The 26858-nt window shown below is 35.0% G+C and overlaps 1 protein-coding gene and 1 pseudogene across 1 annotated transcript; both read left to right on the forward strand.

Moving 5' to 3' along the window:
- Positions 1-2750: 2750 nt before the first annotated feature.
- Positions 2751-10368, forward strand: LOC142608028 (putative serine/threonine-protein kinase PBL18). The gene is made up of 6 exons (XM_075779732.1): positions 2751-3012; positions 3816-4147; positions 4249-4384; positions 7494-7630; positions 7733-7856; positions 9648-10368. Exons 1-6 carry the CDS (start codon positions 2949-2951, stop codon positions 10079-10081), a joined length of 1227 nt encoding a protein of 408 aa, XP_075635847.1. The 5' UTR covers positions 2751-2948; the 3' UTR covers positions 10082-10368.
- Positions 10369-12208: 1840 nt separating this feature from the next.
- LOC142608029 (protein OSB2, chloroplastic-like) lies at positions 12209-26543 on the forward strand (annotated as a pseudogene).
- The last annotated feature ends 315 nt before the right edge of the window (positions 26544-26858 follow it).

Here is a 26858-nt window from a genome sequence, read left to right on the forward strand (position 1 = left end):
TTATAGAGAGAAGAAAAAGACACTGAAATTATTTTCCTTGGGGGCCCACATTTTACAATTCGCCCATTACAAGCTTATTTGGAGAGAAGCAGTGCAACAAAAAATAAGTGGACTCCACATATTTTAACTACTTATGAACGAATTACATATTTTTGTTCATAACTTTCATTCATATTTTACATTTACATTGGTATAAAAGTAAAATGTCATATATTTTTCTTATAGTTTGCTTTCTCTTTGCAAACCAAACAAAAGATTCTTCTCCTTCTCTCCAAAAAAAAAAAAGATTCTTCTCTCCTTATTTCCAAACTACTATTTTATTTCCTCTTCTCTCTCATCTCCTTTCCTTTTACTCATTTCTCCTCTTATCTTCCCTCATAATCTGTCACATTTTGGTAGTAGGCTCAATAGACTTAAATAATGTATCATAAATCTAAAATTTTTAAGTTTCATCAACCACGTTATCGATTAATAGAATTTTGTTTCATAAATAGGAACATTGATTCCTTATATCAAACAAAGAAATCAAATATCACTCTTCATTTATAACTATTGTATTATAAAAAAAGTTATCATAGTCCAATTATAATGCAAATAATATAACCACATGTTAGTCAATGATATAATCTTAATAGTAAATATGTAGTAATTAAGGACATTTTTTTGCGGACACAAGTCTCTCTTTCTTGTATTTTTCATATACTTCTTATGGTATCAAATTTATGTCTCATATTTTATTACATTAGACTTGACAAATGGATTGGATTGGATATGTTTGTGTTAACCCAATCAGGTAAAAGTCAAATCAAGTTCAAGTTATAAACTTGTTAAACTAAAATAAACCTATAATTCATACTCAGCCTTTGACGGGTTAGGTCAACCAAATATTATGGCAGCATTACGCGTAGAATATGCAAGGCAACATTTGTTTAGGCCCAATAATAGCAAGAAGGTTTTTTTTTTGTTAAACAATAATATCTCATAGAAAATAATTAACACTAAGAACATATTACATAAATTTTATAAAAATAACCTCGTACTATTATTATTGTTGTTGTTGTTGTTAATATTATTATTATTTTACAATAGTGAATTCACATGATAATTTTGAGAAATTTTTTTATAATATAGACAATTAAAGAAAAATTAGATAAAAAATTTAAAACAAATTGAGTAATTGAAGATTCTTGTTATTGCTTCTTTCATATAATTTTTCTTTCACTTTGTTAATAAATTTATAATAGAAAAAGGAATAAAAAAACAAATATCATTTTTTTTTTTTCTGAAAAAATAGGTCGACTTCTCCCACTATTTTATTAGGATGGATTTGGGTTAACCTATATACCCATAATCTATTTTTATTGAACATAGTGGATTTGAATCCAATTTTGCCTTCATCCTTAAATATTTTGTTTGACCATTTTTTAAGTAGTTTGACTTCTTTGTACAACTTTTTGTGTTCTATTAATCACAACTTGTAATTTTTTTTTTTACTTTTTTTCTAAAATAATTAAAATTTTAAATAAAAAAAATTAGACACATAACATATCATAATTGGAAGACCACGAAATGAAACACAAAAAATAATTTTTTATACAGTCTCTCTTTAATGTTGTATTCACACACCAAGAAACATACAAAAGAAAGAAAAGGAGAATTCATATTTTCCCTTATCCAGGAAATCATCTCCCAGAGGCATGCTCCCTTGACTGAGCGTGCCTATATGACTTCAATTTTTCCACGACTCTGTGATAGGCCAACGGTCAAAGTACAAACATGTAGGGGGAGTTTGGATGGCTTTTTTGAGCTTGTGTTGTTCGTTTGCGTCTTTGCCAATGGGTCCTGTATATTGTTACAGAACTTCTAAACTTTTTATTTTAGCAAATTTTTTATTAAAATTAGGTCTCTTGGTATTATTTATACATTTAAAAATTATTTTGCTATAATATTTTTAGTTTTCAGTAATAAACGTATCTAAATAAACTCTAATCTATTTATTATTTATTATTTGTTAATTTATTTATTTTTAGAATCCTACATCTAAATAGTATAAAATATGAGATTGGACCTGCACCGACAGAAAAAGTTTCGTTATTTTTGTATATTAAAAATCAAGTCATTTAGTAGGGTAAATGTCCCAGTGATGTTTGACTGTTTATAATTTTCTTTAAAGAACTGAATTCTGCTATTTATTTTTTTATATCTTGTAAAAAAAATGTTGTATACCTAATAATGTTGTAGATGGCATCTATAAAATAATTATACTTCACCAAAAGTTCTACGGATACAAAATGATAAAGTAATCTATAGATCTCTATATATATTAATAGCTAAAACAAAGAAAAAATTAAATTAAAATTAAATTTTGCACTACATGTCTCATCTAATTTTTAAATTTTTATGTCCAATAAATTATTAGATATAAAAGTCAAAGAATATAAATTTAATTAGATTTTAAATTAAATTTTAATTTTAATTTTAATTTAAAAATCAAAGAGTCTAAATCAAATTAGATTCTAAATCATATTATATATAAAAATAAAATTTACAATCAATTTTCGTGAGTCCAAATTCAATGTCCAAATCATATTTTATTCATTTACTTTTTTGGTTAAGTAGTTTAACTAATAAAAGTACGTAAATATAGCCAAGCCTCAATTTTACTTTGAACAACCAATTTCAGTCAAACTTCAACGACAATATTAAATGGTGTTTTATTTCGTATCATTCAACGGGTGGAAAACAATACAATATGTATATTTTCTTTTCTTCCGTTTGACTAAGCTGAGGTTCTAGTTTGAGCTGCCTGCTAGCTCGCAAAATCGCAAATCGCTTTCAAATGGAAGACCTCGCCTCTCCTTCCTTGACATTTCCTTCTTCTCCCAACTCCTCTTCTTGCTTTCTCCACCCCCTTCCACTCCCACCTACACCCACTTCTCTTCAACTCAATGATGGGAAACTGCTTCAGAAAACCTGTCAAGTGTGCTCATGCTTCTTCTACCAATTTTCCTGGTCAGTCCCTTCTTCTTTTGTTGTTCTCTATGAACTATTAGCTGTGTTCTTGGATGGAGTTGTTGATTTTTTGTTTTTTTTTTTGGTGTGGTTCTTTCTGTATTTGTTTGGATGATTGATGGGGCGGTTTTGATGAACAAAAAATTGGGTTATTTGAACGTGTTGGGGGAGATGCTATGGTTAAAAATTTAAAATCAGTCGTGTGTGTGTATATGTATATATATGTATGTATGTATGTATGCTGTTTTGAGAATCAAATCAGCGCTATGATGTCTGCTTCGTGATGATTAAATGATTTTTTATGAATGGTGTCTGCTTCATGATAGTTGCTGTTTATTATCAGGCTAAGACTCTCTCCCTTATTCTAGGAAAAGAGGTTTTATGAGTTGAGCTTCATATGTATATGAAACGTTATGATGTCTGCTTTATGATGATTGTTGTTTATTATTAAGGCAAGATATCGAAGGATTCTTATCCTTATACAAGGATTAGAGACTTTGCAAGTTGAACTTTATATATATAAAGCAGCATGCATATATAAGTCAAGCTTTCTTAATATATTTTGCATACATCAATGGAACATCTGTTGTCTGAACATGGATAGGGGCTTCATCGAAACATGGAAAAAAAAAAAAAGGGCATGTGATGAGACCATGATTTGCCGATTTACTTGATTTCATGATTTTATTTGTAACTTGGAGTTGGAGTACTCTATTTCTCTTTGAAGGAAGTTTTGTTGGTTGCCTTTGACTTTGAGTATTATCTTTTTAAATGTTTCTATCTATTTATTTTATCCTTTTTAGGAAGTACAATTACAAAGCCTCCATGTAAGACAATGGAGGAATCGACCAGTTCTACTGAGCAAACATCTTTTCGTTCTTTGAACACATCTTCTATAACATCCAAGTCTGATACATCTCTTTCCAACAATGTCAAATCCTTTAACTTCAATGATCTCAAGAATGCCACTAAGAATTTCCGCCCAGAGAGTTTAATCGGAGAGGGAGGGTTTGGGTGTGTCTTCAAAGGATGGATTGATGCAAACACATTAGCTCCCACTAGACCAGGAAGTGGAATGGTGGTGGCAGTAAAGAAACTGAAGCCAGAAAGCTTTCAGGGCCACAAGGAATGGCTTGTACGTGCAACATGAACTGTAAAAATAAGCTATTTTCTTCATTGTTGGGCTTTACCAAAATTTTAACTATTGTGTCTGTTTTGGACCTTTAAACTTGGCAGGCAGAAGTTAATTATCTAGGCCAGCTTCACCATGAAAATCTCGTTAAACTCATTGGTTATTGTTCAGAGTCTGAGAACAGACTCCTTGTCTATGAGTTTATGCCAAAAGGAAGCTTGGAGAATCATTTATTTAGAAGTAAGTGTATTTCCCACATTATGAAATTTAATCACCGTGTTATGGTTTACTTTTTTTCGTATAGATTTAAGTGCAACATTTGTTGTATTGGTTTGGTACTCCATCAATGGTTTTTTTTTTTAAGAGAGAGTTTCAACCTATGGCGTTCGCTCCTGATGATGCTCTTTATCATCAAACCAAGACATCAATCAGTTTTTGATGTAGACGGGGATTGAACCTCAGATCTCTTATTTAACCATCAGAGACTTTACCAATTGAGCTAACTAGAACCCACTACTCCATCAATAATTTAGATAGTTAATTATTTACTTAATGAATTTATATACATTCTCACCTATCCAATAAATTTAAATTCTCAAGGTATTAATGGTTATATACCTTTGTTGATGAGACAGACAAGATGAAATCAGAGAAATTGCAGTTTCATGCGAAGATGTTATGTTAATATTATTTTGCTACTCAATCCTTTTAGATTATGTCTCTGCCTTGGCATATGCAGGGTTTAGGGTAGTCCAAGGCTGAAATTGCCAGGAAACTGACCCTGAACTTTGAAGGGTCCAAGCCCATGTTTCAAGGGGGTACATTTTCCATATAAAAGTTATGGCTAGGTTTCACATGTGTTTGGGCCTGTATAAGGGTCATTTGAATTGGATAGAGGGACAGTTCACTGTTGACTACTGGTTGATGTGACCTGGGAGCTCTTGTTCTTCTTTTTTTTTCTTTTTTCTTTTTTTTTTCACTCAACTGTTTTTGGTAAAACTTTCTTCCCTGTATTGGGCCTCGGGGACTGTAAGCATAAACAAGTAAAATAACTGTGCTCATGTGATTCTTTGTATTATTTCTATTTGTTGTTTTTCTCCTTCCCATTAGAACTGTATACCTTGGCATCTTTGCAGTAGAAGATGCTTGAGAGATTGTACTATAAAGATAATAACTGCCTGTTTACTGTGTTCTTCTCAAAAACAAAGTTAGAAAAAATTATGTTGTTAGTGTTATAGATTGTTGAAATCAGTATCACTAGTAATATGGGTGGTAGCTAGGGGTTATCATGAAACACATGTTGATTGGAATCTAAAAGGAAGAGCTCTAGAAGTCGGAATCTTATAAACTAACTTATGTTCATTTTTTAAGTACCCCTCTATTTGGAATCCTATAAACTATGTAACTTAAGTTTGAAAGTTGCTAATTCAGTTTCAATAAGTTCATTTTTTCCCCTCAAAAATTAAGTTCAATTGATGTAGGGGTTATTTGGTACCATTCAAATTTGCTGGAATGGGCTGTAACTGAGGCCATGAGTTCAATTTTATATTTGGAGTTCTTTTCTATATTGTTTTAGTAGTTTCCTAATGGATAGAGTTTACTGCCAAATTGGTTTGGAGGAAAATTTCTCCAACCCACTACGTAGTGATTCAAACAACCATTTATATTACTTTTAGTCGTATGAATATTCAATGAGTCATGTGACTTGTTTAGATTATTCAATAAGTCATGTGATTTATACATGTGGATTGTTTTATGAATTGCCACGTAGTAGGTTGGGGGAATTTACTTCAAACTATTTTGGAGGAAAACTTTGTTCTTTCCTAAGTGGTTTAATTAGATATCCAGGTCTTTGTAGGAAAAAGGATTGGAATAGCCTATATAAAGTCCTTTATGTAATCTGTCAAATTCACAGAGATTGAGTTTAATAAAATGCCAACAGCAGTCTTAAACCTTTGAGAATGTGATCGCCTAGGAAACATAGATAGATTGAATTTAATAAATCTCAACAGTTCTTTTAGGCTTAAAGGTTGTGATTGCCTTCTCCTTCCTAGCTGTGATTACTTAGGGAACTAGGTGTAATTACCTAGAGTTTTTCTTCTTCTTCTTCTTCTTCTCTCTTTTCAATTCACTGTTTTCATATCAAACAGGCAAAAAAAATCCTTCAAGAAACTTAATCTAGTGTGAATTCCTTAAGATATTGCATCAAATTAGTAGCAGCTCTTTCTGTCCTGTGTCAGCTAGCCACTTGATAAGGCAAATGGTAGCTAGACCTCTTCCTTGGGAGACTTAAAAAAGAAATCACTACTGGAGAATAGGGAACAGCATGAATTGATAGACAAACCCAGCAGCATAATGCATGGCCAAACTGTCATTATCAATAACATAAATTCACCAGCTAGTCATAGAATAAATTGTTCTAACTACAAGGATCTAGGGCCCTTTTTTAGTCTGAAAATTGGTCTAAGTTAACTAAGGAGGTTAGTTGCTGAGATACATTTAAATCAGGATTCTGGTCAGATCCATCATTTTTTTTGTATATTTTGTGTAGATATTTTTATGTGATAATAATTCTAGTTGTATTTCATAACAAAATGATCAAAATAAACATCTGGCATCCCTTTTACTTCATACAAGCAAGGGGACATCTAGGATGATTTTGGAACAGGTCTAGCAATTATGGATGGTGAAATTTCTAGTGGGGTAAATTAGGCCTCTTCTTTTCTTTCTTCTTCTTCTTCCTTTTTTTTTTTTTATAGAAAATGCAAATAATTTGGGACTAAAGCTTGGTTGTTGTTATAATAGAAACTGCAAATCAAGTCATACCTGGATCTGATTCAGAATATGTTCCTCAAAAACATGTATCAAAAAAGAAGTAAGAATTTTAAGGGACATGCTGTTTCAAATTAGTTTGCCTTTCTTTAGCTGAAAGAAAAAACTAAGACGCACAACTTTTGATGTTCCCAGAAAACAAAGAGAAGTCTCTGGAAATGCTTTTTAGACAAGCTTCCAAGTCATTTCTTGTTTTTGATATTCCTGGAGAACTGTTGTCTTTGAATAGGTCCAACCATGTCCCAAACTTGCCCCAGGTATCCTTCCAGTCAGGGCACATATGGGGCAATGAAAGTGTTGTAATTTTAACTTATGTGATAGTTATATTGATGTTTTTTCTTGGTTTCCTCTGTTTTCATACATCAGATCAGTTCTTTCCTCTTCCATGGTGTGGTTCCCCCCCCCCCCCCAACCCCCTTTTTTTTTCCTGAGAAAAGCAATCCATTCATCACCTTGATCTAAGTGATATTTTTTCTCAATTAATAATACTGGGAATATTTTTTTTCTTGTTTTGCAGAAGGTGTTCAACCTATCGCTTGGCCTACACGAATGAATATTGCAATTAGTGTTGCACGAGGACTATCCTTCTTGCATAGCTTAGACGCCAATGTAATCTACCGTGATTTAAAGGCTTCTAACATTCTACTTGATTCGGTATGCTTTGCTTAAATGCTGACAGTTTTAATTTGAGTGCTATAAAGCTATACTGCATAGTAATTTTTTGTGCCTAACTGACTAGGTTTAAGTGTTTTGTAGGATTTCAATGCAAAGCTTTCAGATTTTGGCTTAGCAAGGGATGGCCCAACTGGAGATAATACTCATGTTTCAACCCGAGTAGTGGGAACTCGGGGTTATGCTGCCCCAGAATATGTAGCTACAGGTAGATAATACCTTTTTGTTGAATCTTTAATATTTTTGTCTTTTATCAGTAAGTTACATTTGTGGGTAGGACACAGATAGAGAGAGAGACTTATTTTTTGTTTCCTAAAGAAGAAGAAGAAAGAAACCAAAAAACTAAAACAATAACAAAGAAGATTTACGCCTATCCTGAACAACTGCGTAGTTTTTGTTTTGTTTGAATATTTATTTATTATTACTGCTTCATGGAGAGGCTAGGGCCCAAAATCCTGATATTTATTAACTTCCTGGATCGTAGGCTGCCCCAACTGATATCCTCAAAATTTATATAAGAAGCTTCAATGAAAGAGTAAGATGAATGTTTCTAAGATCTAGTGCAAGGAACTCCCCATTTTTGCTGAGTTTCTCCTTGATTTTAGATTAAATTCAATAGTACTCTCTCCCCCCAGAAGAGAAGCAGAACATAGCTGCTCTAACTCCTGTAATCTCAGGATTAGAATACCCTGACATGCTTGACCATGCAATTTTGAACATGCGGTTAAAAAGAACCCACTAGGTTGCTGCATTTTTCAAAGCCTCACCTTTCTATTTGTCTTCTGAACATATAATTTTCATCTTATATATGAACTGCGGAAAGCATGGATTTCTTTTCAGCATTTTATGCTAGTGCTTTTTACACAGTTTGTGAAACTTTCCCCTGCTACTGGTTTGTAGAAGCTTGTAGGAAACTTCATGGTTTTAAAATCTAAATCAAACTGGATGGTCCAAACAGCTTTACCATAAATAGACATAGATATCAATTTTATAAACTTCAGAAACCGTACTACCTAATTATCCAGTAAAAACTGAGTGAACCTCGGTCTGGCTTGCCCTCAGTAGTTAAATCAAGCTCATCGTGATGATTTTTAAAACAATTCATTGAAACATTATGTCTAAGCTGCTGGGGAGGTGACCAGTGAGTCAGTGATTCAGCTAGATGGTGAGTCATCTGTCACCTCCCTACTTGCTCTAAATTCTCAAGCTCACCACGCTCTCTTGCCCACTTATGAGAGCAACTGATTGGACAAGATTTCTTTATTTATCTTTCCCCTCTCTCTTTGCCTCCTTGTCATGTACATATCTGGATATATCCATCACCCCTAGTCCCCCTACTATCTTTCTTCTAGAGGAAATTTCTTACATTTCATAGGAAAAGACTAGGTGTTGAATAAGGAATTGTTAAATACTTAAACCCTCAGTATAACAATACCCCTTTTATCCTAAATTTGCCATCAATTGTCAAAGATCAAATATTAATTTTTACACTCATGATATCTTGTATCATAACTTCATAACTTTTGCAATAACATAATTCATTTGATTTTGCACATATTTTATGAAATAGTAAGAGCAATATTGAAATGTTTATAAAATATAATGACAATTATGTGAGAATGTGTATGAGGTTGATTTTTTAAACATCCTATGTTAACCAAATGGACAAATTTTCAGGGATGGAGGAAACATGTCAATACTATTTCATGTAAAATTTATCATTATATATATCGTGGTATGAACTAATATAATTTCCATAGCACATGCATTTCTTAGCAAAAAAAATGTATGCTATGTAAATATGTTAAACTCTAAATTTAACATTTCTTATTAATACTAAGTGTGATGGTTAAAGTGGATTTGGATTAGTTATGATGTTATTTTTATTTGTACTAATATTTTCCTCTCTTGAGGAATAGAGAAAGGCAAGTACGCATGCATTATGAGTAAACTTTCCCAGCTGCTCTTTCCTTTTGATGAACTGGTTTAAACCATACAGGTCACCTGACCCCAAAGAGTGATGTGTATAGCTTTGGCGTCGTCTTATTAGAGTTGCTATCAGGAAAACGGGCTATGGATGATGATAGACCTGGGTCTGCTGAGGAAACCCTGGTGGACTGGGCGAAGCCATTTTTGAGCGATAGCAGACGAGTTTTGAGGATTATGGATACAAGGTTGGGGGGCCAGTACTCGAAAAAAGGAGTCCAAGCTGCAGCTGCACTTGCATTGAAATGCCTTCACACAGATCCCAAAAATAGGCCTCCCATGGTTGATGTGCTAGCCTCGTTGGAACGACTCCAAACATCATCACATTCCCCAAGGACCCCCCAAACATCATCACGTTGCCCAAGGACCCCCCAAGGTACGCCAGACCATCACAGGGACCATCACAGGGACAGGGTCAAGCTCAAGCCATTGAGCCACTCCCGCTAGACAGCCATTGAAGTTAAAAATTCAGTATGACCTTTGTTCCTGGAATGCAGGTGCATTTGTTCTTTTGCTACGTAAAACAATTCTGCAGAAGATTCGTTACACACGTGCAACTTGAGTGTGTCTACTGTTTTGGTATCTTCTTGTGATCAATTAATTATTCCATGTAAATAAAATTATATTCTTTCTTCCTCTTGTATTAAGAGAATAAATGCATAATGATGAGGATCACAGTTTTAAAATTTGGATCAAACAGAGAATTCTAATAGGGAGTGATTTTTGGTTTTGTAGTTTGAGAAGGGTCTAATCGCTAGTTGGATTGATAATACCATAAATAATTTAATTAATAATTAATTAATATGTATGCTTTTTGAGATATAATTTTAGTGGATGAAACTAGACTTGAATTAATGTTTAAATTAGAAATTTGGTGTTTAAGTTAAAAATTCAATAAGATAATTTTTTTTTTTTTTTTGAGAATTTCAATAAGATAATTTAGAATATAAAGCCTTGTAGTTAATTTAGAACTAAAACAAAGTAGATGAAATGCAAGTTTAGTAAAAAACCTAAAAATAAAAACAAAGATATAGACCACAAAATTTGATTGTTAAGAGCTATCAAAAAGGCAAAAAGCAAGAGTTTCCGATATTTTAGATCAATAATTCAAAAAGATAGAAAGATTGAATAGGTGAATCATAAGATAAGAATAAGGTGAATGAAGTGGAGAAGTGCATCAAGAATTTGTGAGTATTGTATGATTATAAAATATCATTAAGTTAAAGAGAAAATTGAATAAGACTGTTAGAAGATTAGTTATGGTATTAAATTTTGTTTAAAAAACAACATTATTCATAAAATGAGAGTAACTAAAAGAGAATTTTAAGATAAATAAATGGTAATAATAAACTGAAAGTTAGGATTTAGAACGTGGATATTTGCTTAAAACTAAGGGTGATCTTTATTGATGATGTGAACGCCCTGATTCAGGTCCCATTAATTTCAATAGGGATCTCAAAGGATAGATCACAATGAAACATACTACATTGCCTACAATATATTACACTACAGGCCTCATGGGCTAGGGCAAAGATTACAAATTGTCATTCAATTTTAAACAGATTGAGAATCACTTTCAACCATTTACAAAAATATTAAGAAATTTACAAAAATCTTACTCTTAATAGTTGAGAAATCAAATTTAACTATAACCTGTAAGGACACAATTTACGCCACAGCCCAAATGGTATATACAATGGCCCAAAGAGCTCAAAACAATGATCCTCGGTCAAGTCCAAGGAAGGTCTATCTTTACGTATATATATTTTTCTTGGACTTATACAACAATTATAGTTATTGAGTATAAAGTGATGTTTTTCTCTTTCAATCTCTCATTCCTTTCTGTCATGGGGTTTTTCCCTTTTATATGTCATTCTCTTCTTTCATTTCAGTTTTCTAATTTGTAGATCAGATAGCTAATCTTCTTGATACTTGTCCCATCAGTACCTTCCTAAGTTTCTTTGAATAGTTGTAAGGTTGAATGTTACTGTTCAGGTATCATCTCCACAATAATGCGACCAGGGGGTTAGTTGCAAAACATTCAATGCGGAAGTAGCAGCTTTCTTTTCAAATATTTTCCAACTCTCTTTTGTCTTATCACTCTCTGATGTTTATCCTTGCCAGCACGATTGTCCGGTGCCTTGTTATTGATGAAGGGTCAAACCTTTAACCTCTACTCTATTTAGCCGAAGATTTACTTCTCCTCGGACAACATTTCTAGCTCCTTACGACCAGGCCCCTTCCACGGCCCATTAACCTGTATGTCTTCATTAGTATTTACCTATCCTCGGGCTATTTGATGTTTTCGAGCACGGCCCACGACCCAATACCTATATCTGTGCCCTCCATCCCTACATAACCAATCCTTATCTATACTAAAAAATTGATTAATACCTTGATCTGATTATAAAGAATTATTATTATGGGCGGACGCCATAAATTGAAATATTAATATAAAGACTAAACTAATGGACCAAAAGTAGAAAAGGGTAATTTAGGACCCAATGGAACCAAGCCCGAGGAGTGTCTTTGGGCCCAGTTTAAAAGGATTCGTGTAAACCTAGCCGACCAAGCACTACTAGCAGTCCAGAGACCAGAGACGATAGAGAGAAGCAAAGCAAGGCAGGGTTTTAGAAACACACCGAGTTTGCTTTCCTCCTTCACTCTCTCTCTCTCTCTCTCTCTCTCTGTATTGTACTGTATATCCATGTTGAAGGGAGTTATAGGAGTACAAGAAAAAAAAAGTGTGAAAAAATGAATACAGTAATTAGCCGAGCATTTGCCAAAATCGCCTCTCCATCTCCAACCCTTTCCGCACAAAAATGGCAGCATTACGCCTCTCTCTTCCTTCAATCTTACACTTACGCCACCACCGCCACATCTAAAACCCCTAGACAATCTAAGCGCCGCGGAGGAGCAGAGAGTTCAAGTTCAAAATCAAAATCAGAATCAACGGCGGAGGTTGAGGCTGCGGCGGCGAGTTCGGAATGGGCAAGGCCGAGCGAGATTCCATTCCAAGCGAAGATAGCGAATTCGGTGAACGTGATTGGTTATGTCCATGTTCCGGTTCAGTTCGAAGCATCTCCTGATGGCAAGTGCTGGGCTGGCACCGTGCTTGCTCAAACTCACCAAATTTCCTCTCCTCCTTCTTCTCCTGACTCTCCTCCTCTTTGGTATGAACCAAATTAGTAATTTTCTCTCTGAATTTTTATTGCATTAAATAGTCATGATTTTATGTTACACTAGTTGCAATTGCTTTTGTGATACTTTGAATTATATGGATTGGATTGGATTGGATGGATTGGATAAATGTGTGTTTGCGCGGCGAAATGTGTGCTGAGTCCCTGTATTGGGTGTTTGCTAGGTTGAACTGGATATTATAAGTGTGATTACGAGAAACCCCAATTGTAACTGTGTTTCTGAGATAACCAAAAGTGGTAACAATATTGGCTGGGGATCATGCTTCGTGGTGTGAAGCACGAACATTTCATTTAGGGTTTCATACTGGCTGTTTTATGTTGTACCCGTGTCCGTGCTTCCCAGGTCACTACTTCGAATCTCTTCTTCCGTCTCCCCTAAAGTCGAAACTTATTTATTTATACTTTTTTAAAAAGGAATTTTGCAAAGAAGGTTCACAAATATAGTTAGTTTGCTTATATGGTTTTTAATTTTTTTTAAGATTTTAATATGATGCTTTTGTTGGTAGATGGAGCAAAGATTGGGTGATTTAGGTTTGAGAAGGATTAATCTAGGTTGATTTTCAAGAACGTTTGCTATGTGATTTAATTCATTTCAAAGTTTTCAGTCTGAGTTGTACTGGAATAAATGTATTTGGTGAATTTGCTACAAGCTAATTTTTGTTAGTATTAATGCTTCGATTTTAATTTTCTTGACCTATGTTATTCTAGTCAAGGCATTGCCTAGTTCTCATTGTTAGAGTTGATAAATTTTCGTTGCTTGCTTATTAATTTAATTTCTTCATTCTATTAATTGTCTTGGGGGGGTGGGGGGGGGGTTGTTTGTTAGACTTTAAAATATATATATATATATATATGTGTGTGTGTGTATATATATATATATATTTGCAAAATTTTGTATAGAAAGTGCTTTATGATCTTAGGTAACACCATAACAAACACCTAAAAATCACTTTTTAGCATTAAAGAACGCCTTTTGATCTCAATAATCTGTACCAAATGGACCCTTTGCAATCTTTTCATAATTATGTCTTGTATCATTTTTCCTTCTTAGCAAGACTGCCTTCTTTGTTTTCTCATTTATCAGGATTCCGATAATTTTTGAGGGCGATTTGGCTCATATTGCTGCTTGCCATTTAAAAGAAAAAAATTTTGTTCATGTAACTGGACGACTGAGTGCAGATCCCCCTCATTTGAATGCAAATCAGGGTCAAGCCAATATACAGGTATGACCTAGTTGGATCTTTGCAGTGAACATGCAAGCCTTGTGACTACAAATGTGGCCCCATGGACTTCATTTAGATTTTGGCATTTTGAGTTTTTGAGAATTTATTGAACACTAATTGTGGTTTTGACTTTGGTAAGCCCTCATTACTGTGTGAGGTAACAAATACTTTGACAACCTTTCTTTATTGTGGTTTAAAACTACCATGCAATTACAAGATATCCTACCAATTGTAGTACAATTTTCAAATAAATAATGGAAAAGGCTAGTTATAATCTCAATAACCATTATATCTACTACTTCAAAATTTCAGTTATTCTCTCTCCAAATTGTCCTCATAACACAATGAGACACAACATTGCAAATAAGACTATTATTATGGCGACCATACAACCCTTGCCAACAAGCATAGACATCTAATAACTTCTCAAGCATCACCCAATGAATTTCAACTGCAGAAATACAAGCAACCACATCCTAAGGCCCATGCATTGTTGTTAAGAGTAATCTAGGAAGCACGGGTGCGGCTCCAGGGCCACCGCACCTGCACCCGCACCGGACTCGCGGCGACACAGCGACTCTCCTCCGATGCGCCGATTCGCCCTTTTTTTTCTTTTTCTTTTTTTTTTTTCGATTCGCGCTAACTCGCGCCGACACGCGCCGATTCGAGCCGATTTGCGCCGATTCCGGCCGATTCAGTTTCGATTCCAGCCTATTCACGCCGATTCCGGCCGAAATCAGTCGAAACCGGCCGATATTTGCTTCCTTTTCCCTCTCTGAACCTACCTATTTCGTCTTCTTGCTGGGTCTAAACTCAAAGCCACACTGTTTCTTGAAGAGAGTTCTGCAGCACAAGTAGAGGCACTCTTTGGAGCTGACAGTCATCAGGAAGAAGAGAGCCTAGACTGTTTAGAGAATTAAAGTCCTGAAAGCTAAAAAGAAGAAGAGAACTTCAAAGAAAATTTTGAATACACGGCTGGGATGGGATTTGGGAATTGGGATGTGGAAATATTGGGATTTGGTAGAAATAGGACTTAAAAGAGAAAAAGGAGGATAAGGGAATATGGAAGAAAGAGAAGATAGAGAAATAAATAAGATAATTGGTAGGTGGGGCTGGTTTTAGAGTGGAATGAGAGAATAAAAAATATATATATATATATATATATATTTTTTTTCCTAATATATGAACCTAATCTTTTAGTTATTATCTCCAATTACTCTTAAATTGACATATATTTACAATTATATAAAAAAAAGTATGCTTAGTAATATATAAAAAATATTAATAATAATATTTTTAATAATTTTTTAATCGTCGCACCCGCACCTTACTTTTTCAAAAATTGCCGAGTCCCGCACCCACACCCGCACCCAAATCCGGAAACGCACCCGTGCTTCATAGAGAGTAATACTCCTTTATTTATGCATATAGGGTAGAGACAAGCTACTATTGCTCATGTCTCTCTTTCAGTGAGATTTTATTATTTATGTTAATTGTATGTGTTGAATCTGACATCCAATATTTGACAATGTCAGGTTATGGTGCATAGCCTCAACTTTGTCCAACCATCTTTTCAAATGAAGAATAGCTCGACATCTTCTGAACAAAAATGGTCCTTAAAACGTTTAGGTAAATTCATATATCTGGTTCTCAGTCCTATGATGTGTGCTTGCTACCTTAATAATTATTTGGAAACTTGTGTCACATTACTAATAACTAGTGGATGTCCCGCGCGATGCGCGTGTTCGTTATTAGTTTTTTTATAATATTCATATGTGTTATAATATTTGGAAAATTAATTTTGATTATGTATTATACGTCACTAAAATAACGAATGAAAAAAATTGTAACACAATATATCTATAAGTAACCATAATTAATTAGACTCTAAACATGCCACTATATGCCCTTTTTTGTTTGATCAGGTGTACATGTATATTTAGTTCTTACATTTGACCGTTTCCAATATAATTTTTTTTTTTTTGAAGTATTTAAAAAAAAAAAAAACACGTGAACTTTTGAAGGCTAAATATCTAAGATTTAAGATTTAAGATTTCTAATTTCTAATTCACAAAACTAAATATACATGCCAAGAGATTAAAAATAAAACAATAATTGAACAGAGAAATATAAACTTATTCTATCATATCTTACGTTTAATTTTACTTACATTTGAGTACCTTAATTACTTACAAAGATTAAACACTTTCCAAAAATATAAATAAAGGCAAAAAAAAACACGTACCTTTTAGAAACTCCATATGTTGTTAGAGCATTGTATCAAGCTTTGATAGCGTTGTTAAGAAGTTTAGATCATATGCACCTTAAACCAAAGCCAATTTCATACTCTTTTCGACACTAATTTCTCACTCTTTATCTCTCTATCTCTCCAATTTATTTTTCTTTTGGCCTTTTGATATTTTGTGAAATTGGAATATATAAAAGAACGTGAAAACTAACATTAAATGAAGAGAACCTTTCATTTTTTTAATTAATGAAATTAAAAGTGGAAGAGTTCAAGAAATTGAAAAATGGAGTAGAACCAAATCTTTTAATTTTCTGCATTTATGGCTTAAACTAATTATTAATAAGAAGATGGGAGGTAAAAAGCTAAACAAAAAAGTACTCATACATAGCGCCACATGGCAGAACCTCATGCACTTCCGCATAAGGTCTCTGCTTTTATATTGATATATTGATTTGTTTCACTCGTATCAATTATATAGGTTGCTACATCATACAACCAAATAAATATTATAAATCTTTTGTCAAGCTTTTTATCAAACGCCATAGATTCAAAATAAAATATATAATTACTCTTGGGCTCTTAGCACTTTGAATCCCACAAAAGTTTTGCCTCAATTGGCGTTTTGAATGTGACCCAATCCATATAGATACATGGGTATGTGCTCCGACTACATGTGGCGTTGAGGAGCTTGATTTGTTGATTAAGCTCCTCTCTCATTGATCTTTTTACCTGCCCAACAAAACCAGATTATTTACTTAACTTATGTTTGCCTTAGGGTCTAAATAGTACCCAATTCAACTAATTTTCTTAATCACATCCTCATATAACATATTTAAATTACTCACCAAAAACCAAATCATAAATTACAAAAACGGTGTGGCTCAGTAAAAATCTCAACCAATAAATAGTTCAAATGAAAAGAAAAAAACCAACATCTAGTTCAATTATCAAAAACCCATTACCTCTTAGATATTTGATGTAGATTATTAGTATTTTGTACCTCTTAGATGCTGGATAAGGGTTTGATAAATTTGAAGCTTCAATCTCCCCGAGTTTGTCTTCCCTCAAACATTGCAAACCACAAACTCAGTACCTCAAATAAAAATTTGAAAAAAAAAATGAAAGAAAGAAACAAAGAGAGAGAGTTGGCAATATTTATTTATTTGCAAACACCGAGAAGGGAGTTTTTGTGCATGAACTTGTAGAGGAATCGTTGATCCATCAATAAAAGGAGGATCCATCAATATATAATTTTCAAAAGAAGCAGATACATTAGCGTGCGTTTAAATTGAAAGAGGAAGTGAAAGAGTTTTGTTTTTGTCTTTGTTTTTTTGCTAGAAGAGTTGAAGAGAGAGAGAGAGAGAGAGAACTGAAGAGTTAAGAGAGAGAATGAATGAAATTAAAAAAATTTAAGATGGATTTGGTCTAAATGGAAATTACTTGGAAAGTATAATGTTATTGTAAAGGTGTAACAATGCAAAGCTTGGTTTCACTTTGCCAGGTGCTTACCATAGTGTGCATTTAAATTTGAATGGGGAAGTGAAAGAGTTTTTTGTTTTGTCCAAAAGAAGTGAAGAATTAGGAGAGAGAAGAAGTGACTTGATTTTTGCTAAAGCAATAAGTGCTAAACATAAAAGCTGCATTGTTTTTAATTTTTGAGGTTTTTTTTAAGAAGGAATTTTTGAGGTTGGAATGAAACAACATCCTTTCATAATAAAAAGGATTGCAAAGAACTCATATAGAGTGCCACATGGCAAAACCTCATGCATTCTCGCATGAGGTCTCTGCTTATATATATATATATTGATTTGGATCCTAGCTTTGCACTCAATGAACTTGGCTTTTTCATGTTTAGTGCCATAATGTTCCCACAGCTTGGAAGAGAGGGAGGTGGTACATTTGATAGCCAATATAAAACTAGTCATGTTTTATTTAAAACGACTTCAAAATAAGTGTATAAAAGGAATTTTTCTAATAAGATGTAGGGTACCAGCAACAGATGGTCTTCAGGCTATTGTTTCTTGGAAGGTTTTGATGGCCCAAGGTTGGGAAAAAAAATATATGAGGGATTAGGTTTAGAGGCTGGAATTTTTATTTGGGTTTTAATAGATTGAGTCTTGATGGGTTTATGTTGTTAAAAACCAGAGTTTGCAAGGCATCTTTGATGGCCGGTGTTTTGGGGCTTCTGGATGGTTAGGGTAGAAAAGGTTAGCAAAGTTAAAAGGGGAAGGAAAGTAGTTAGTTTTGGAGGTGAAAGAAGCAAGAAATATCTTTTTTTTTTTGATAGGTAAAAGAAAATATATATTCAAGAACACTACCTTATGCAAAAAAACATAAGGCAGAGAGAAAAGTACAAAGGGAAAAGAAAGAGTAAAAAGAAAAAGAAAGGAAAAGAAACTAAGTACACAGGAGAGAACTAAGGAACATAGGGAGAGAATCACTAAAGGTGAGTCCCCAAGCCCTAGACCAATCAAACAGAGTGCCACTTAGAGAGGCCAATAGCTGGTCATCTGGACTTTCCATGTCCTCGAACGTCCTCCTATTGCGCTCCCTCTAGAGACACCACATCAAGCATAAAGAAGCTAAATTCCAAATGCTAGACAAATGCTTTCCAGGCCAATTCCACCAACTGAATAGAGTATCTGCAACTGATCTAGGCAAGACCCAAGAAAACCCAAAAGATCTAAAAACCAAACTCCACAGTCGAGAAGCCTTTTCACAGTGAAGTAACAAATGATCCGCCGTCTCCCCATTACTACGACACATGATACACCAATCAACAAAATCCAACCCTCTACCCCTCAAATTATCCCCTGTAAGGATCCTATCCAATACAGCAGTCCACACAAAGAAGGAAGCACGCCGAGGAGCCTTAACATTCCAAACCCCTTTCCAAGGGAAAATAATGGGCACGGGGCTTCTCAACTTATTGTAAAACGAACGAATATTAAAGTCCCCATTCTTTGTCAACTTCCATCGCATACGATCTACATTTTCAGTGGGAGGGAGATTAGAACCCAAGGTACGGAGAAATATCTTTGGGTAAGCTGAGAATAATATTTGGCATTTTTAATGAAAGGATGACCTTATAGGACACTTTTCATTAAGAAAATTGTAATAAGATAGGCTTAATTTTTTTTTTTTTTTGATAAGTAACGAAAATTTTATTAAGCAAAGAGAAATAGCCAACCCGAGTACATTGGGAATGTGCTAAGGGGGCACAAATCAAGGACCAAGGTTACAACGATCAAGCAAAACAGGAAGGGGAGAACAAGAAAAATAACAAAATTTACTAGATAACATGATCTAAAAAACTAAATTCTAGATAGGTGGATAAATTTTTTTCCAATGAAATAGGCCTTTTGTAAATAGGGAGTGGAAGTCTCAAGTCCAAAGAATGTGCTAAAGACCAGAAGTCATAAATGTTCAGGCAATTTTAGTATGATCAAATATGAACTGCATTCATTTTTCATATGACATTGATGTGCAGTTGGTGTCTGTCAAGCCTGTTATTGAGACCACTGGTGATTCCAAGGTATTTAAGAAGATTTTTAAAAGATGGCTAAAATTTTCTCCTTTTGTACAGAGATATGACCATGTTGATAGTCTGACAAATCTGTACAATTCTCCTTTAGTACAGGACTCCATTCATTTCCCCAATGCTGTCTGTATAGTCTGACAAATCTGCACAAAGTCGGCCAATGATGCACCAAAAGGTTATGTTCATGTCTACATACCAAAACTTTTTTTTTTCCTTTTTTTTAAAGGGATAATTACAACTTACCCATCTGTGGTTTGACCGAAATTTAAGTTGTCTATCCGTGGTTTGAAATTTGACACTTTACCCACCTGAGGTTAGCTTAGACAGGATTCTGTTATCCACCACCTTTGTTAAAAATGGAGCTAAATATGCAATTTTGCTCCCCTTTTGTCTCTCTTCTCCCAAAACATTAAAAAAAAAAATAAAAGCTAAAAAAGTGACAGTTTTGTAAAAATTAAGAACAAATATTACCACCACCATAGGAGCCTATCTCTCCATATATAGAAGCTTCTATTAAGAATCAATAGATCCAGCAAAAACAAAAACAAAAACAAATTCCTTCATTCATTTCTAAGCAAACAACGAATCCACATAGCATCTAAAGCTTAAATCAAACCCAAAAAATACCCATAAAAAAATTTTGACTTCAAAGCCAAACCAAAAACCCAAAACCCAATCCAAGCACCACCGTGAACCACCCCTCTCTCCTCCGATTTGCTAATGTCCACCACCACCGCCAACACCCAAGACTTCCACCATCACCTGGTCACACCACCATAACCAGAACCCCAACTCATTGAACCACTAACACCCTTGGGGTTTGAGAGAGAGAGAGAGAGAGGCAGACCTGCCAATCTTCGTTTGAAGCCACCTTTCTCTCTTTTTTCGATCTCATTGCTGGAACTCCTTGGCTAAAAGTGAAACCCTTTGATTCTTTGCTGCTACTTTCAACTGGAGGAGGTTGGGGTTTGTGTTGGGTTTGGTTTTTAGGGTTTATTAATAGTGGGTTTGGGTGAATTTTCTAGAGGGTTTGTTTGTGTTTGTTGTGTGTCTAGAAAAGGGTTGGATTGAAAGGTTTAGATATAAAAAGCTTGTGGGGGAGAAGATGGAAATGAGATATAGCTAAAGTTTGTTCTTAATTTTTACAAGATCCTCACTTTTTGATCTTGGTTTCTCTTGTTCTTTTATGTTTTGGGAGGAGAGAGATATAAAGAGGAGCAAAATTACATATTTAGCCCCTAGTTTTAAGAGAGGTGGGTTACGGAACCTTAACTAAGATAACCTCATGCGGGTAAAGTACAAAATTTCAAATTAGTGTTAGGTAACTTAAATTTCGGCCAAACTACAAGTAGGTAAATTGTAATTAGCCTTTTTTTAAAAGAATGTCCATGGACCAAAACTACATCCCCCCAGCCAAGAAATTTGAGAACTACATAATTTGCTCAGCTGTGTTGCGGTTGTGTTTGGGCCGTATCCCCATAAGGTTTTTTTTTTCCTCGGGACATGTACTAAGCAGTGTCAGTGTGGCATCCGTGTCTGACATGTCCATGCTTCCTAGCTAAGGTCTTAAACATGATAAGCCTAGCCTGAAAATACACAGATGCACACATGAAAGCACACTGCCTAGGTGAGCAACTGATGACTTATATCACACGTCCAATGTTGAATGCTGACAGCATGATGCACCTCTTTTTGTGCTTGGTAAGAGGGATCTTGCTAGCGTGACTGAATCAAGGCCATGCCGAAGTTTGTGGTTGACCTTCTAGCATGTTGGCAAGGGAAGTTCGGTCATTGTCACAACAATATTACCTGGATGGTTGTCCTTTGTAACAAATAGTTTTCCTAGATTGCTGGGGTTGGGGATTGATTTTTGTGCTGTAATCTTGTGTAAAGAGCTATTGTGAGTGTGAATTTGAAACCTTCACTTTAGAAAACGTGTGGAATTATCATTGCAAAGTGATGTTGCATGTGTAAATTAAATGTGTAGTTAATGGGTTTCTTATTTCTTCGCTGTGATTTCTCGATAGAGTTGTAGTCTCTTGGATTCCCTTTGTTTGGGGCCATGTGGGTGATAGCAAGAATGGTCTTGTGCACACTTTTTGAGTTTGCTGATAAAAAAATATGCTAGAGAATTGCTTTTATTTTGTGTGTTTCTCTCGTATACTTATTGAGCACTTTGGTTGTGTCCCTCACAGTGCGTTTTTATTGAAATTTATTATTTATCAAAAAAATTTAAACCTTTTTCCTTTGATCAGTCTGTCCACTGTTTGCATTTCTATATGCTGCAGATCTTTGGATCTTTTAATTGCAAAAATTTCTCCATATTAGATTTTTTTGTTCTCTTTAATTTAGACTTTACTGATCCTCCCCAAAAAAAATCTGGTTGGAAATTGGTGTCCTACGTCAGTAACAAGCACTTCAAATTTGACATATCTATCTGCATTATATTTTGTACATACAGAAAAATTAAAAGTAATTGCATGATGTAGCAAATATTAATGCTTATTAAAAGTCCGGGTTCAGGTGTCAGTTTATTGAAGAACAAACATAAATGCTTCATTACCTTGCCTTTTACAACCTTCATTTTTTAGTGATATCTTCTTTTCACTGTAGCAAGTGTGAAAAACGAGGATGATATTAGCCAATCATGGAAGTTAGTTTCCCAGTCCAATCTGCGTGACATCAGGTTGAAAGAGGTTAGAGTAGTTGCTTTGTTCATTTGTGTGCGCGTGTTTTTTCTTTTTTTTGGTGGTTTCTTTTTACCCTCCAGGTAATTGATAATGATGTCCTCATTTAGTTGTGTAATTTGCTTGTAGGATAATCCAAAAGTTGCAGCATTTGAACAGGAGGAAGATGATGATGATGACGGTATTGATGATTTAACTCCCATATTGGTAAAAAATAGCTTGACTCGATAGAACTCGGTATTATGATTCAACTCCCAAATTAGTCAAAAGGAAGCTTGACTCAATAAAATTTGATTGCAAAACTCAGTTAAAAAGTTTGAGAAGTACTTGCCATATGCATTGAAAACTCTGTTTTAGTAATTAGGTGAATTGGTCGTGTCAAAATGTTTACAATGTTATTATTGATTATATTCTTGATTCCAATCACGAAGTGGGGACTAACTCATTTTTCAGCTGATGTGAAGAGAAGTGAGGACTCTAAAATTATTTATTTATTTTTTTTTTTGATAAGTAAGAATGTTATATATATGAAAGGCTACTCTATGCATGAAAAATATAGAGCAAACCCAGAAAATACAAGAAGAAAAAGACTGAAAAAACAAAAAAGAAAACCAAACAACAGAATAATTACAAGAGAGAAACAGAGCTAAGAAAAGAGGGGAGAGAATCACTAGTCGTGAGTCCCCAAGCCCGTGACCAATCAAAAAGACTCCCACTAAAAGAGGCAATCATCTGAACACCGGAACTATCCAAATCCTCAAAAGTCCTCCGATTCCGTTCCTTCCAAATACACCATAGGATGCACAATGGAACTAAGTTTCAAATTTGAGACGAATGCTTCCTCAACCAATTCCACCAGCCAAAAAGCAAATCTGGGATCGATCTAGGCATAACCCAAGACAAACCAAAAGTTTTTAAGACAAAGCTCCACAACTGATAAGCCATCTCACAATGAAGAAGTAAGTGATCTACCGTCTCTCCACAATGCACCAGTCTACAAAATCCAATCCCCTCAATCTCCTCAAGTTATCACCGGTAAAAATCTTATTCCAAGCCACACACCAAACCAAAAAAGAGACTCGCCTAGGGGCCTTAACTTTCCATATTCCTTTCCAAGGAAAGACAATTGAGGAAGAATCCCGCAATTTGTTATAATACAACCGGATGTCAAACTCCCCATTAGGCTTCAACTTCCATCTCATCCGGTCTCTAACATCCATTGGAGGAGTATTAGCTCCCAAAATACGAAGAAAATACAGCCCTTCATCCATCTCCCAATCATTAAATTCTTGAATAAAACGAACGTCCCAAATTCTTATATCATCCGTTCCCTGCTTTGAGAAAGAAACTTCTACAGATGTCTCCTTATCAATGGCAATACCATACAACCTTGGGAAAGCCACTTGAAAATGATGATCCCCATACCACCCATCCTGCCAAAATCTCACTCTATTCCCCAACTCAACGACAAACTGACAATTCTTGCTAAAAACCTCCCATCCCATGCGAATACCTCTCCACAAACCACACCCATGAACTCCCCTACCTAGCTTTGAGGTCCATCCCCCCCATTCTTCCCCATATTTTGACACTACCACCCTCCTCCATAACCGACCCTCTTCCTTCCCAAACCGCCACAGCCATTTCCCCAATAAGGCCTTATTGAAAGTAGTAATTTTCCTTATCCCCAAACCACCGTTAGCTATAAGTGCACAAATTTTATCCCATCCTACTAGATGAATCTTGCTATCACCCCATAGAAAGTCCATTTGCAACTTTTCAATCTTATTAGCCACATAAGTAGGAATGGTGAAAAGAGATAGAAAATAGGTAGGAAGACTAGATAACGTACTCTTGACTAACATCAATTGACCTCCCTTAGACAAATACAACCTCTTCCACCCGGCTAATTTTCGCTCAATTTTTTCCAAAATAGGATTCCAAATTGAAGGGAAATTATGCGAAGCCCCCAACGGCATGCCAAGATAAGACATAGGCAAAGTTCCAACTCTACAATCCAAAATTTCCGCCAGGGCATGCACATCATCAACCTCCCCTATAGGAACCATTTCACTCTTGTGCACATTGACCTTCAAACCTGTTACCGCCTGAAAACTAAGTAACAACAACTGAATATGAAGAATTTGCTCCACCTCTGCATTACAAAAAAGGATAGTATCGTCTGCAAACAATAGATGTGAAACACATTCCCCACCACCCCTCCTCCTACCCTCAACCTTAAAACCGCGGATCAAGCCAGCTCCCTCCACTCTTCTCAACATCCTACTAAACACCTCCATTAAAATCAGAAACAGCATAGGAGAAAGCGGATCCTCTTGTCCTAAACCCCTAGAACTACCAAAAAAAATCAGCTGGAGACCCGTTAATCAAAATAGAGAACTGAATTGTGGAAATACAAGTACGGATCCACTTACACCACCTCACACCAAAGCCCATTCTATTCAACAAATATAGCAAAGCCTCCCAATTCACATGATCGTAAGCTTTCTCAATGTCAAGTTTACAAATAACTCCAGGAACCCTACTCTTCCCTCTGCTATCCACGCACTCATTCGCAATAAGAACCGAGTCAAGGATTTGTCTCCCATCCACAAAGCTATTCTGAGTCTCAGAGATCAACGGATCTAAAACCACTCTCAAACGATTTGCCAAAACCTTAGCCAAGATCTTATACATACTTCCCACCAAACTAATAGGTCGGAAATCTTTAATATTAGAGGCATCATTCTTTTTAGGATTCGAGGCAGAAGGTATGTTTGAGAGATATCAGAAACTTAAAATGGAGAGAGCTTCTTGATGATCCGAAACAATGGCTGGATAACCGTGATAGTAAGCGCAGTGGATCGGTGTGGACCCCTCTCTTCATGTGATTTGTGTTGTCCGATTGATTTTGTTGGTGAAATGTATGACTTTCTTGTTTTCTTTACAGTTAAAACCAGAGAGTCCTGATTTCACACATAAGGATCGTTGTTATCCACTCTGGCTTACGGATGCACCAAGTTGGGTTTTGTCAGAACTTGATAGAGTGGAATTTGATGTGAAAACTCAAAAACCAAAACAAGTGAAGCAGCATAGAGGTGAGCACAGAAACTTTTGGCTTGACAAGAAGACAAAAAAAAAAAAAAAAATCACTTGTTTAAAAGAATAAAAGCGATATATCTCTTTATCATTCTTACAACGATTTCATATAAAATCAGGAAGATATCTTCCTTCATATGATTTATTTTTTCTGACATCCATTTTGTTTCTTTGAGTTCTTGAAATTCAAAATTATCAATCTGGATTTTCAAAATTTTCATTCTGTCTTTTTCTTTTTAAGTAATGGCTAAAGAGAGTTGTGATCTTGTTTTTGACATCGTCACTACTACTGATTTAGGTGAGGAATCATGGAAGGACTTGGTGCAAAATCCAACTAAATGGTGGGACAATAGATTGAACAAGGTACTCCAGGTGCTGATTATCTTTTGGTGTTTCTTTTTCAACTATTTTATCTCATGCCTCTTTATTTCTGTTCATAGAGGAATCAAAGAGCTCCTGACTTTAGGCACAAGGATACTGGTGAGGGGTTATGGCTCAATGGTTCTCCTGATTGGGTGCTTCCAAAGTTGCCGCCTCTCAAAGGAGACAAGGTATGACAATTGGCTAGAGGGATACAGTGCTGTCTGTCCTGGCCAGAATGGGAGTTATGAGGTGATCAGGTCTTATGCTGATTTCTCAGTTGAATTTCTGACTTTTTGTGCTGGCTGTCTTGATTGGTTGAAGTTTACCAAGACAAATACATCAAGAAGTCGAAGAAAATACATGCTTTTGTCTTTTCATTCAACTCATGATAGTTGTTTGAGGTGTACATCTCCATTCCAGTTGATCATCTTAGTTGCATCCTTTGAAATTTGAAACCGGAGTTAGTGTGACAAGAAAGTATGTGTACCTTGTCGAACTATGACAGTGACAGCTTACTATTTTACCTGTTTAGGAATATTGTCAGTTCAACAATTTTTTTGTTCTTTTAAAATCAGTTTTACCTACCCAAAAAAAAAAATCACGAACACATTTGCTAAGTTGGGACTAAAATATATTTTCCATTTTGAGGGAGCGCGCGCGCCGCCGGGGGGGTGGGGGGGGGGGGGGTGAATTCGTTTGGAAAAAAAAAAATTAGGCTGTTAATTTTAAACTGACTAAAATTGTCAACACTCATAGTTTTAGAATTAATGTTTTCTATATTTTTATTTAATTCGTTTGGCATAATCTCATTTCTAAAAAGGTTTTGAACAGACTCAATTACCTTCATGACCACTATCTACATA

This window comes from Castanea sativa, chromosome 8 (genome assembly GCF_040712315.1).
Source record: "Castanea sativa cultivar Marrone di Chiusa Pesio chromosome 8, ASM4071231v1".
Taxonomy (NCBI): Eukaryota; Viridiplantae; Streptophyta; class Magnoliopsida; order Fagales; family Fagaceae; genus Castanea; species Castanea sativa.

Bases quoted from the DNA above. Each gene is read 5' to 3' on its own strand.
- LOC142608028 (XM_075779732.1), top strand. From the start codon at position 2,949: ATGATGGGAAACTGCTTCAGAAAACCTGTCAAGTGTGCTCATGCTTCT. The intron at 3,013-3,815 runs GTCAGTCCCTTC...TATCCTTTTTAG, and splicing joins TTCTTCTACCAATTTTCCTG to GAAGTACAATTACAAAGCCT. The intron at 4,385-7,493 runs GTAAGTGTATTT...CTTGTTTTGCAG, and splicing joins GGAGAATCATTTATTTAGAA to AAGGTGTTCAACCTATCGCT.